This window comes from Macaca thibetana, chromosome 7, assembly GCF_024542745.1.
Source record: "Macaca thibetana thibetana isolate TM-01 chromosome 7, ASM2454274v1, whole genome shotgun sequence".
In the NCBI taxonomy this organism is placed as follows: Eukaryota; Metazoa; Chordata; class Mammalia; order Primates; family Cercopithecidae; genus Macaca; species Macaca thibetana.
In genome coordinates, this window is record NC_065584.1 from 7,926,664 (window position 1) to 7,939,338 (window position 12,675).

Here is a 12,675-nt window from a genome sequence, read left to right on the forward strand (position 1 = left end):
CAGCCTGGCAAACAGAGTGAGACCCTGTCTCTATGGAAAAAAAAAAAAAAAGAAGAAAAAAGAAAATAACCAGGCATGGTAGTGCCTATGGTCCCAGCTACTTAGGAGGCTGAGGTGGGAGGATCTCTTGAGCCTGGAGGTTGAGGTTGCACTGAGCCAAGATAGTGCCAGTGCACTCCAGCTTGGGAGACAGAGTGAGACCCTGTCTCAGACAAAAAAAAAAAAAAGCAAAGTCACGTTCACGTGACATTTTGGGATCCTGGTTCTGTTGGGCTGTGAGTACTCCGGGGGCATGGCACCTACTCCTGGACCCTATTATATGGGCCCTCCGGGAGGTGGCTCTGCCCTGGAAGTCCCTTTTCCTTCAGGATCCTGTTTCAGCCCTGGGCCCTCTCACCTCCTCTGGTCCTATCCTGTTTTGCCCAAGCATTCCCAGCCCTTATGTGGGGAGCAGAGAGATCTTCCCTCAAGCCACCCAGTACCACCACCGCTAGCACTTTGTGTTCTACCCGGAGGACGTGAGCAAAGCTATCAAGACTCCACAGAGGAACTCTTGGTCCTTGGTCCACACAGCCTGTAGAAGACGCAAATAAACCCCATCTAGATAGAGGCTTCTCTTTTTTCTTGGAAGTTCAGCGGAAGCTGCTAGCTCTGGAGGATCAGGGGGCAGAGATAACAGGCCCGAGGAACCACCTGGAGCCGCGCACGAATGGGGAGGGGGTTCTCACAAAGCACAGTGCTATCTCAGCAACTTCCCTGGTGAGCTGGTGGGTTTTTCCTATGGTGTATCCAACGTTTACACTTCAATCTCCCAGGAGCAACTCTGCACGGGCTTCATTCTGCAGGGAGCCTGCAAGGAGCTCCTTGAAGTTAATCTGGCTTCCTGGGGGTTAAGACAGACCTGCAGCTCCCCCAGGCAGAAGCTGAAAGCCCCTCCCTCTCTAAACTCAAACTGAGCTGTGCTGGGCCAGCAGAGCAGTGCCTCGGAGGGAAGGATATCCCCTCCCCTCAGGAGCTGGCTCACTTGGGCAGATCCTGGGAGACCCTCAGCATCCCTGTGTTTAACCTCGGAAGCTGTGCTCAGCCCATCCTCTCCCCACCACCCTCTCCTGACCATCTGTCTGGAGAGACTGGTGAACGGGTGGGAGATGAGATATTGAATCTGGACCGCTCTGTGTACTCCCCTCCATCTCTTCTCCACATGTGGGTCAGGGTGAGCCTCTTAAAAAGGTAAACGAGGTCATGTTGCTTCCCTGCTAAAACCCCCACTGCCTCCCCAGCTGCCTTGGAATCATACATGATCTGGCCCCTCTAATCTCAGACCTCTGACCTCAGCTCTCACGCCTCTTCCCTGGCCAACCCCCAGCTCCACTGGCCTTGGAACAGGCCCCTAACAGGCCAGCCCTAGGGCCTTGGCACTGGCTGTTCCAGCTGCCTGGAATGCCCTTCCCCTTATCTTTGTACCTTGTCAATCAGACTTCAGCTTAGATGTGCCTCCCGACCTCCCTGACCGCTAGATCTAAAGTAACTGATTATGCTTTCTATGACAGCAGCTCCACTTAATGCCCCGCATAGCACTTAAGATAAGTTTTATTGTGATCTAGCTCGTGTGTCTTCTCCCCATCCTGCTCCCAGGACGCCAAGTCCCTCGCAGAGGGCAGTCCGGTGCCCTGCAGAATTCCCCGGGGCTGGAGCAGGCCCCGCGGCGAGTAGGCGCTGAGTACACAGCTGAATGAATGGCGTAGCAACTGTAAACGGGGCATCAGCTGCTGCGCGGGCGCGCGCTCCTGGCAGTGGGCCGCTCACTGTCGCGTGCGCGGGTTTGATCTCGTTGCAGGTTCCGGGGGAGGGACACCCCTCCACCCCGCCTGCCGGCGGTAGACGCGCCGTAAATGCGCTTTGGAGACCGGAGGATAACGAGACAGACTTACAGGCAGTGGGAAGGACGGGGGTCCCGCGAGGGCCGCCGGTGGGCAGTTCTGTGGCCGGCTCGGCGCCCCCGGACCCCGGCGTTCAGGACCCTGTGGGAGACCTTCCCACCTTCCCAGTGGTTTCCACCCCGCGAATTGCAGATTATCTCCCGAATCCCAGGGACTTAGCGGTCGAGTGGGCGGAGGGGGAGCGTGGCTCCGAGCGCCACTCCGGGCTGGGGGCAGGTTCCCGGCGCTCTCGCCCCATCGGGGCAGAGAGTACCGACCACGCTGCGGGACGCGGCTGGCAAGGCCCTGGCCCTGCCGGGGCGCGGACGCCAGCGCTTAGCTCAGCCCCGGGGCCCTGCTGCGCGCTCCGGCAGGAGACCCGGGTGGGGACGGGGGCGGAGGAGCCTGGGGGCAGGGAAGGGGACAAAGAGCCGCCCTGCCGTGGGGAAGAGCGACCCCCATGTCACAGTCCTATTGTTCGCTGAGTCTCCGACTGCCCTGAACTCTGGTGCCCCCGGGAGGGAGAAGGGGCGCCGTCGCCCAGATCGTGGGTATTTGTTTATCTGGGGAGAGGGAGGAGGGCGGGGGACGCTGGCCGGGGAGGGGGCTCGACTGCTATTTCTGCGCGTCGCCTTTAAGGGAAGCCCGGCCCTACCTTTCCCACCGTCCCCCTCCCCGCAGTCGTACCTGCATTTTAAAAGCGCCCTGTAGCCCTGGGATTGGCCAAGGCCGCGTCCTCTGGGCGCAGAAACTTGAACCGCCGGGAGCCGGCTGCGGGCGGGGGTCGGAAACCCCGCGGATGGACCGTACCACCCCCGCGGCTCCCCCCACGCGTGCCCCGCCCCTCCCGCACACCCCCGGAGCGGCCCAATCGCACGGCCGGGAGGGCGGGACCGCGGCCGGAACGCGCCTCTGAGAGGGCACCGGCCGGGCGGGCGCACCGCGCAGGGGGACGGCGGGGGCCGCGCCTCTGCTCCCCCGTCGCCCTCGGGGGCGGGGCCGGGCCTCGGAGCCCCGCCCACTCTCCGCCCGGGGTGGGCGGGGCGGCGGGGGCTCCCGGAGCTGGGCCGGGGGCGGGCCTCCGCCTGCCTCGCCAGAGCCCTGAGAGCGCCCGGCTCCGCGGCCGCCGACGCAGCAGCCGCCTCCGCTCGTCAGCCCCGAGGCGCGCGGGCTCCCGGGCAGCCCCGGCGGGCGCGGCGAGAGGGCGCGCAAGGCGGCAGGGCGGGCCGCACGCGCCCCCGGCCGCCCCCCGCCCGCGCGCGGACCGGCCCAGCGGAGCCCCGGCGCGGGGAAGCGCCGGCCGGGCGAGGGCGATGCCGCGGTGACGGCCCCGCCATGGCGAAGCCCGCAGCGACGGCGGCGGCGGCGTCGGAGGAGCTGAGCCAGGTGCCGGACGAGGAGCTGCTCCGCTGGAGCAAGGAGGAGCTGGCGCGGCGGCTGCGGCGCGCGGAGGGCGAGAAGGTGGGCCTCATGCTGGAGCACGGCGGCCTGATGCGCGACGTGAACCGGCGGCTGCAGCAGCACCTGCTGGAGATCCGCGGCCTCAAGGACGTGAACCAGCGACTGCAGGACGACAACCAGGAGCTGCGCGAGCTCTGCTGCTTCCTCGACGACGACCGGCAGAAGGGGCGCAAGCTGGCGCGCGAGTGGCAGCGCTTCGGGCGCCACGCGGCCGGCGCCGTGTGGCACGAGGTGGCCCGCTCGCAGCAGAAACTGCGCGAGCTCGAGGCGCGCCAGGAGGCCCTGCTGCGCGAGAACCTGGAGCTCAAGGAGCTGGTGCTGCTGCTGGACGAGGAGCGCGCGGCACTGGCGGCGACGGGGGGCTCAGGCGGCGGCGGCGGCGGCGGCGGCGGGGGCGGCGCCGGCTCCCGCAGCTCCATCGACAGCCAGGCCAGCCTGAGCGGGCCGCTGGCGGGTGGCGCGCCCGGCGCGGGGGCCCGCGACGTGGGCGACGGCAGCAGTACGTCCAGCGCGGGCAGCGGCGGCAGCCCGGACCACCACCACCATGTCCCACCCCCGCTGCTGCCCCCTGGGCCGCACAAGGCCCCCGAAGGCAAGGCAGGAACAACACGTCGGTCCCTGGACGACCTGTCGGCGCCGCCGCACCACCGCAGCATCCCCAACGGTCTGCACGGTAAGGACTACACGGGCCGGGCAGCGCGGGTCTCCCTGGCTGCAGCCCCTTACCCAGGCTGCGGCGAGAGGAGGTGGTCCCTGGCGGTCCCACTCGTGCGGCCGCCACTCCAGACTCCTCCTCCAGCTGTCATGGATCCTGGACCAGGGGATCCCGCACTCACCCGAAGTAGGGCTTTGGGCGGTTGTGGGCCGGTCCAGTCGTGGAGCGTCTTTTGTTCAGCTCAGAACCTGCTGCCGGTCCGGTCGCAGGAAAGTTTCTAGTGGGTGTAGTTGCCAAAATTGGTGTCTGTCACTGCTGGGCTGGCGGTGGGCGCCTCATCCCAGCCTTGGAAATCCTTGCCTAGTAGCGGGAAGTTCTGAACAGAAAAGAATACAAGGCCTCTTTGAGCGCAGGTGAATTTCCCCTCTTGCAGCAACAGGTGTCCTCCAAGCCAAGCAGTGTCCACGTGTGTGCAGTGGCTGGAGTTCTGCAGTAGGGTGCGGGGATTGGAAGGGTGCACAGGCAGCTGCTTGACAGCCAGGGGCAGCTGGGAAGAGGCCTGGGGCTCAGAGCCTTTCTGGTTTGCCATAAATTCCGCCCTTCTAGTCCCGGGACTTTTCTCAGCCGAGACTCTAAGACTTTCCCGAGGGAGATGTATTTGGAACGGATTCTAGTTTTTCTCCTCTGTCTATCTCCGTTTCTTTGTCTGTAAAATGGAGATGATCACCTCTGCCTCGTGGATTTGAGGTGGAGATAAACTGTCTGAAGGGATTTATAAACTGTTGGTCGCCTTATAGGAAGTGCCATGGTCATCCGTGACCAGGGTGTGGGTGGGTGGACCTTTGGCCTCTGTCAGCGCCTGTCTTCCACGCCCATATTACTGCTGCGCCCAGTGCAGAGGGTGGCCCCAGCTTGGGGCTGTGGGAGCCTGCAGGCTGCTCCCTCTCCCAGCCTCCTGCTCAGCCCTTCTGCTCCCTGCCGGCTTTCTCGTCCCTGCCGGTGGATCCAGGGCCTCCCTGTTCTTACACGTTTTTTGGTTGCTTGGCTTCCAGTTCTGCTGTTAGTTACAACTGCCTGAACTTTTTGCCTGAAGGTGGAGAATGAACAGCCCTTTCTGGTTGCCTTTAAAGCCTTTCCTAATTCAGAGAAAGTGTGTCTAGGCCTGAAATAACTGCCCTCCCCAGGACCCCTCAGCCTGAGGTGGGGAGGGACGTTTGCTCCTTGGTTTGGTGGCCAAGTGGCCTCTGCAGGCGTGATGGGGTGGGGGCTGGGGTGGGAGACATATCCATGGAGGTGGGGCGGGGGCAGTGCAGCATATTTTTCCTTTATTTACCATGCTGAGCCTGTGGGTTCAAGGTAGGACTGACTGGGTTTAGAGGGATATTTTGTTACTGATTAGCAATCTATGGCTACAACTCAGGTTTCTCTTTGTAACACTGTATCCACCCCCCACCTCCCACCACAGGCTGCTTGAGGGCAGTGAGAGTAGTGCAAAGTTAGGTGATTTAATTCATTTTGGGGCTGTTTAGAGTACCTCAACCCCTTTGACTTCGCGGTCCTGGGGGGCTTTTGAAGGGTCAGTTATCTGGGCCTCGGTTTCCCCAAGGGCAGTACAAAGGAGCAGACTGCTGCAGTCTCGTGGCTGGAAAATGAAATGTTTCTGGTTTTCAGCTGCGTCATCAATGACACTTGGCGAGAGTGCCTCTCTGCAGGACACTGGAGGGCTGGAGTGTTTAGAGCACACTTGCAGGAAAGTCTCTATCATGTTTTGGGCAAAGAGATGCGGCCCCAGTCTGGCTCAGCGTGTCAGCTGCGAGAGTGAATCATACAGGAGTGGAGGACTAGGCTAGACCGAGTTTTCCACCCCACTGGGGACCAGTGGGGGGTTGAAGTATAGGGTTTCCCACAGAACCCATCCTCCCCCAAGTCCACTTAGCACAGGACTGCTGCAAATGTTGTGGCAGCAAACCTTTGCTCTGGGGTGAAATGAAAATTCAGCATTATTATTACAAATTTCAGTTACAGTTGAAATTATTATTATTAAGTTTTGTCTCTTAAAGACACATGTGGCCTTGGGGTGTTGTCCCACTAATATAAACGGAATGCTTGGAAACCAGGAAAGGCCCTTCTCTTAGAAACTGAGTTTTTCTTTCTTTCTTCCCCCCCCCCCCCCACCCAACCCTTTTTTCAAGACAGGGTGTCACTCTGTCACCCAGGCTGGAGTGCAGTGGAACACTCATGGCTCACTACAGCCTCAACCTCCCAGGCTTAAGTGATCCTCCCAGCTCAGCCTCCCAAGTAGCTGTGATTAGAGGTGTGAGCCACCTCTCCTGGTGAAACTGGGTTTTTCTGTTCTGGGACTTGTAGCTTTAAATTGAGCAAAGATTGGGCCTGAGCTGAGGGAGATGATGAATTTCTCTCTGGGTCGTGTCAAAAGCGGGGTCAGACACCAGGCTTGCGCCTCATGTGCTTGGTCTTTGCTTCTCCTCAAAGGAACCTTGGGGAAGCAGTATTATCCCCATTTTACAGACAAGCAAGTGGAGGCTTAGAGGGTTCCTAGCCTTGTCTGGGAAGGTGGCTGACATTGGAAGTACCTGTCCCGGGTGGGTTTGCTGCCATGATCATCTCCTGTTCAGGCCGTGGGTCTGAATCTGTTGTGCCCTTGGCCTGTTGTCATGTTTGCTGTTACTATTAATGAGGGGACACTGGTGACTCCCTATTCTTGATTCCTGACCCAGGTTTGCCCTCTTTGTCCCGTGCTGGGAAGTGTCACTTCCTTATCAGTGACCACTGAGCAGATGGCTGATAACCCCATTACCCAGAGGCTCAGGGTGTCTTGAGTTTGAATCTCAGCTCCTCCATGTATATTGGGCAAGTTATTAACTGGCCAAGCCTCTCTGTGGTCCTCTTCTGTAAGGTGGACAGAACCCAGAGTACCCCATTATCCACACAAGGTTGAATGAGGTCAGGATCTACACACAGTAGGTTTCTCCTGTTGTTAGAGTCCTTGGGGCTCTCCCAGCACACCTCGTTTTCCTCTTCAAAAGTGCTTGCTGCTTAGACAGCTCACCTGAATGTTTGTGTCTGAGCCTCTTGTGTGGCCACGCTTGCTGATGAGCTAGTGAGGACAGTGACCCTGCTCTCCTTTCTGGGGAGCTGGTGGCAGTTGCAGCCCTGCTGGGTACCCTAGGAGGACTCTAGTGGTTGAGGTGGGAGGTAGCCCATCTGTATGCAAGGCAGCCCTGGCTGAGGCTGGCCTGGCGGGCCTGTGTATTGTGTATGTACATGCAAATAGGCTTTTCTCCTTGGCTGCTTTATTTGTTTGTTTATTTATGTATTTATGCATTTATTTATTTTGAGACAGGGTCTCACTGGTCACCCAGGCTACAGTGCAATGGCACTACCATGGCTCGCTGCAACCCCAACCTCCTGGGCTCAAGTAATGCTCTTGCCTTGGCCTCTTGAAGCTGCCGGGATGACAGGCATGTGCTACCATGCCCAGATAATTGTTGAATTTTTGTAGAGACGGGAACTCACTATGTTGCCCAGGCCGGTCTTGAACACCTGGGCTCAAGCAGTTCTCCTGCCTTGGCCTCCCAGAGTGTTGGGATTACAAACATGAGCCACTGCACCTGGCCTTGGCTGCCTTTGGTAGACGTGTGGTCTGGGCTGACTGGACTTGGGACTGGGGTGCGCTTTGCCGTAGTCCAGTGTGGCACACTGAGGCAGGTAAACCCCAACACCAGAAAGTCAGGTTCTCCTTCATGAACTGATAGAATTTTAAAACACAAGAATTTTCAGTTCTTTTCCTACCTGCCCCTCCGCCTATCTCCTCTGCCCCACCACAGGCACCACGCCCCCCTCCTGCCCATTCCCAGGCATTTCCTCCCCTCCCCTGATAACCTCCTCCTCCACGGTCCACTCCCCTTTAGCCAACCCAGAGGAACCAGGATTCTAGCAAGCCTGTGGATGAGCCCCATTGACCTTTTAAAGTTTGGATTAAAATTGTGAGCTTCTCAAAATGAGACAGGTTTGTTCTCCTGCTTGTGTTTTTGTTGGTTTAAGTGGGAGGATGGAACAGGGTGGTCTAGGCCTTTAAAAAAAAGAGCACGCTAACTCTGAATAGTTCTTTTCTGTGCAGCAGCTCGGCTAATAAGGCTGCTTTTCCTAAACCCAGCTAGGCTGGGGAGCAAAGGTCAGTGAAGACAATGGGGTGGGTGAGATAAGCCTTTCCCCCTCCTCCTTCCCCAGCCTGTCCCAAGGGATCCATCAATGGCCTTGGGATGCTGTGCCTCAGAAAGGAGGGCTGGCCTTGAGAGGCTCCCAGGCAGGTGACCCAGGGGTGGGTAAGCTGTGCCCGGCGCTTCACAGTTTGCCACAGACAGCATCCCAGTCCCAATTCCATTCTGTTCAGAGCTTCCAAATGGTCCCAGGAGGGAGACCTCAGCATCTCCATATCTTAGGTGGGGAAACCAGGGCTACTAGGAGTAGTGGTGCGGTGACTTGCTCTAGGTCCTGTGGGGCTGGTTAGGGGGCCTGGGATGCGTCTTCGGTTTCCTGTGTCAGAGTTCTGAGCCCATGGCCCTGTGCCTGCTGCCCAGGGACTTCCAGGGGAGCGGTGACCTCTGCCACAGAGACAGTGCACCTCCTCCTAGGATGCCAGGCCCTGGGCCTCATTCCTGTCTCCCTGTGTCTTGGCATGGAGGAGTGGGGCGAAGGCGGTGCAGGGCGGGCCACCTTCCCTGTGATGGCTGTGCCTCCCCACCTCTTGGTTTCTCTTTCCCTCACTTCTCCGCACGAGGCTGGCTTACCACCGCAGCAGTCGCCCCACCAGAACTCTTGCTCAGGCCTGGCCTGTGAGTTCCCAGGACCAGCACATGATACACAAGGAAATCAGTAGTTTGCTCCTAATCTGTTTTCCGCCCGTGGGGATTTTCCAATCCATGCTTGTTGCCTTCATTTGCGCAGAGAATTGAAAGTCTGTTAGGCAAGTTCCTGAGCCTCCACGAGCCTCTGTTTTCTCTTCTACCAAGTGGGAAAATGTTACCAAGCTTTGGGTCGAGGGAGGAGGGTGTAATGAGTGATATGTGGAGCCTCTGGGGGGTAGCGGCTCCTGCTGTGCGAAGGCCCCTTCTCCCACTGCAACATTCGACACCAGGCATGCTGAGGGGCAGTGTAGCCCTCTGGGCAGTGCTCTGGCTCCGGGGTCAGAGAGCCCTGGGTGAATTTTGGCCTTGCTACCTGCTTTATGACCGTGGCAGCTGACTGAGCCTCTAAACCTCAGTTTCTTCATCTGTATCCTGAGGCTAATAATGTCTCGATCCTAGAACTGGGCCTTGAAGGATGGGTTCCATGTCCTTTCATTATTTCCTGGCCTCCGCGGATTCGCCTCCCCTGGGTGGGAGTGGGAGATCCCCTGACACACGCTCATGCCCAGTCTAGGGTCAGAGCCAGCTGAGTCTTCATCTAGTTGAATGGAGGGAGCCAGCATTCCAGGCAGGAATAAGAATGGCCAAGGTCTGGAAGTGGGGTCTGGAGCATGGCATTGAGAACCTGGGGCCTGTAAGGTGGACCCAGGATGTATGTGGGGAGATAACCCTTAGCGGGGTTAGTGCTGTGTGCACCCCCACAGGGCAGACCCCAAAGTCCCAGCTTTTCAGACTTTAGTGCCCACAAACAAGAGTGGCCCAGGTGGGCTGTGTTGCCTCTGGGTCTGGGGAGCGCTGCGTCAGGGGAGGTTGCGTGGACAGTGAGAAGGGGCATTCCTGAATCCACTGAGGATGGGGCTTGTGGACACCCCAGACGGCTCTGGGAATCTGGTTGCGAACTGTCGGAGGTGGGAGGGCAGGTCTGGTTGTCAAGAGCCGGGCGACAAGCGGGACTGGACCTCACAGGTGGTAATTTCCTCTTCAGGAGGCAGGGAAGCGTCTGTGAACTTCACTGAGCATTTACTGCCTCTGAGGTCTGAGTGCCTCCTGAGTAGTGATTCTTGGAGTCTGGCTTGTGGGGTGGTGGTTCTGGAGCATCACTCTGGTGACCACTGTGGTGTGGGCTGGGCTAGGGGAGCAGGGAGTGGAAGCTGAGGGCTTCCGTTGGGAGGAGGTCCTGGCCAGGAGACAGGCCACAGGACAGAACCTTCTGTAGTTTCCAGACCTGGTGAGCCTGCTCCAAAGTCCTGCTCTCAGCTGCTGTCAGCCTTCTCATGACCTCTGACCTCTAGGGCAGGCGTCCTGAGCTCTTAGGCAGGGCAGCGCCTGTGGGAGATGCTGCCACTCCCAGGTGGCTACTGTGCCCTCCATCCCCAGAGCTGATGCTGCCTCCCGCTACTCCCACCCTTACGTCTAGCACCCTAGACGTAGGATCAGTGTCTGGGATCCAGGCAGGGACCGCTCTGGGGTTCAGAATTCTCATCTTCCTGCCACATAACAACAAGAGACCCTAGTAGCATCCCCAAAGGTTTGGGGATAGAGGAACCAACTTGTCTGCTGAAGGGACTTGATACTTCTTTGACCATAAAATGTCAGGAATGGTCCCCCCTCCCCTAAGCAAGCACCCAGGATTGGTCACTCAGACATCACCTGTCTACACAGGCAGAGGGTTCTGGACAGGCCTGGAGCCGGGTCACCGGGGGATGGGTGTCTGCTCTTCAGTAGCTCACCGCTGACCTCCAGCTCTTCGGGGGGGCCGAGCAGAAAGATCGGGACTGTATTGAGTGCCTTGGGTTTGCCTTATGTGTGCTGTTCAAACAGAGGTGTGGAGCATATTTAACTACAGTGGATGGTCCCGGGAGGAGGTGAGGGTCTGAGTCCCTTTCTTTCTTCCTGATTCCTCAACGGCACAGACATTCTGCCATTTCCTCAATTCAGAGCTGGGCATTTTCCCTTCCCGGCTGTAATGTGGGGCGTGTCTTAGAACCCATGTGCACGTTTGCTGGCAGGTCTTCCCCTCTCTGCCCCTGGAAAAGCTCTTGAGTAGACTGTGTTTCTGCGGCTGATGGTATCTGAGAGTGGAGCAAATGCCAGGCCTGGGAGAGCCGCAAACCCCTGAGCAAACTTCATGGAGTCCTAAGGCATGAAGAGACTTGAAAAGACAGGGGCCCACCCCGGGGCCAGCCACATGGATGCTGGAGCCCTCCCTGCCCACCTGGGGCCCTCTGTCGTTGCTCTCTGTCCATCTGGGAGTTTATGAGCCTGGGACTCTGGTCCTCTTGACTCCCACTCTTAGCACAGAGTGGCAGGTTCTGAAAGTCTTTTGGATGGAACAAACGTGTGCCTGGCACTGTGCTGAGAGCAACTGGGTTTTCTCTCACTCGCCTCCCACAACAGTTGCTGGTCCCCACTGGGGTCCCCGTTTCAGCTAAAGAACAGGCCCAGGGTGGTGAGGCAAGTCACAGCAGGGGCAGGGTGGGGCCAGGCCAGGCCAGGGGCTCCCGTCCTGCTGACCCCAGAGCCTGTGCCCACTGGTATGTCCCAGTTCCCCTGCCCTGTGGGTGTGATTATTCATCATGCCACTTTGCCTCGAGGAAGTGCCCAAGTTGGTTTCTTAACCTCTTCAGGTGTGCTGGGAGCTCAGAGGAGGGGCGGCTGAATTGGGAGCTGAGATGGGCCTCGAAGATGGACTTAGTAAAAGCAGAAGAGGGCAGGTGAGAAGAGAGACCAGGCTTCTCAGAAAGAACGGCCGAGCTGGGCAGATCACCTGAGCTCAGGAGTCCAAGACCAGCCTGGCCAACACACTGAAACCCCATCTCTACTAAAAATACAAAAATTAACTGGGTGTGGTGGCACGTGCCTGTAATGCCAGCTACTCAGTAGGCTGAGGCAGGAGAATCTCGTGAACCCGGGAGGCAGAGGTTGCAGTGAGCCATCACACCACTGCACTCCAGCCTGGGCCACAGAGCAAGACTCATCTCAAAACAAAACAAACCAAAACCAAAACCAAACGAAACCAAAACAAAAAGAACCGAGCAAAGGCATGTGGTGGGCATTCGCCTGCACCTTGGGTTCAGCTGGGGTGATGGATGAGTGGGGACCCAGGACAAGGGTTAGGCAGTGAGCAGGGCCAGGACAGGTGGGGTCTCTGAAGCCTCTTCCACTGCCCCTGAAGTCACTGGGTTGGGCTTTCCTTCGGGGTGTGGGCAGTTCCAGTTCTAATGTTTTCTGATGGACTTTCCAAGGGGACCCAGAGTTACCTGTTAGGAGTCCTGTTAGAAACTGGAAACTTTATAGCCTGTCCCCATCTTTCTCCTGTTCCCCACCTGATAAATATGCAGACACATCACCTGCTGGGCCTGAGTGGCCTTGTCAGCTGACGTGCCCCGTGCCTGGGGTCTTGGGAGATTACCATTGTTCTGTGGATTGGACAATCCAGACTGAACCAGTGGCTTCAGCCCACTTGAGACCCAACCATGTGTAAGTCCCTTCCTCTCCCTGGGCTCTCATTTTCCTATCTGTAAAATGGGAAGCTTGGATGGGCTGAGCTGAGAGTCCCAGGGACCCTCATCTCCTCTGGCCCTTTGACTCAGAGCCACAAGGAAGGGGTGGCCTTCTCTGACCATCCTGCCTCCTGTCAGTCACTCTGTGGTCCTGTGAGCCAGCTCTTTTATATTCCTGGAGATTCTCTTCCTATACCCTACAGCCTGGG

General features: G+C 58.3%; 3 protein-coding genes across 3 annotated transcripts in view; 2 read left to right on the forward strand and 1 right to left on the reverse strand.

Annotated features, from left to right (window-relative positions):
• The window catches only part of SETD3 (SET domain containing 3, actin histidine methyltransferase), a 363,397-nt gene that overhangs the window by 146,258 nt on the left and 204,464 nt on the right, over positions 1-12,675 (forward strand). The gene's annotated exons all lie outside the window — the stretch shown is intronic.
• Positions 1-12,675, reverse strand: part of LOC126958426 (cholesterol 24-hydroxylase) — a 515,386-nt gene that overhangs the window by 120,472 nt on the left and 382,239 nt on the right. The gene's annotated exons all lie outside the window — the stretch shown is intronic.
• The window catches only part of CCDC85C (coiled-coil domain containing 85C), a 94,606-nt gene continuing 85,185 nt past the window's right edge, over positions 3,255-12,675 (forward strand). The window contains exon 1 of the mRNA XM_050796756.1: positions 3,255-4,053. Within this exon, the coding sequence (XP_050652713.1) occupies positions 3,255-4,053 (799 nt within the window). The remainder of the gene's footprint in view (positions 4,054-12,675) is intronic.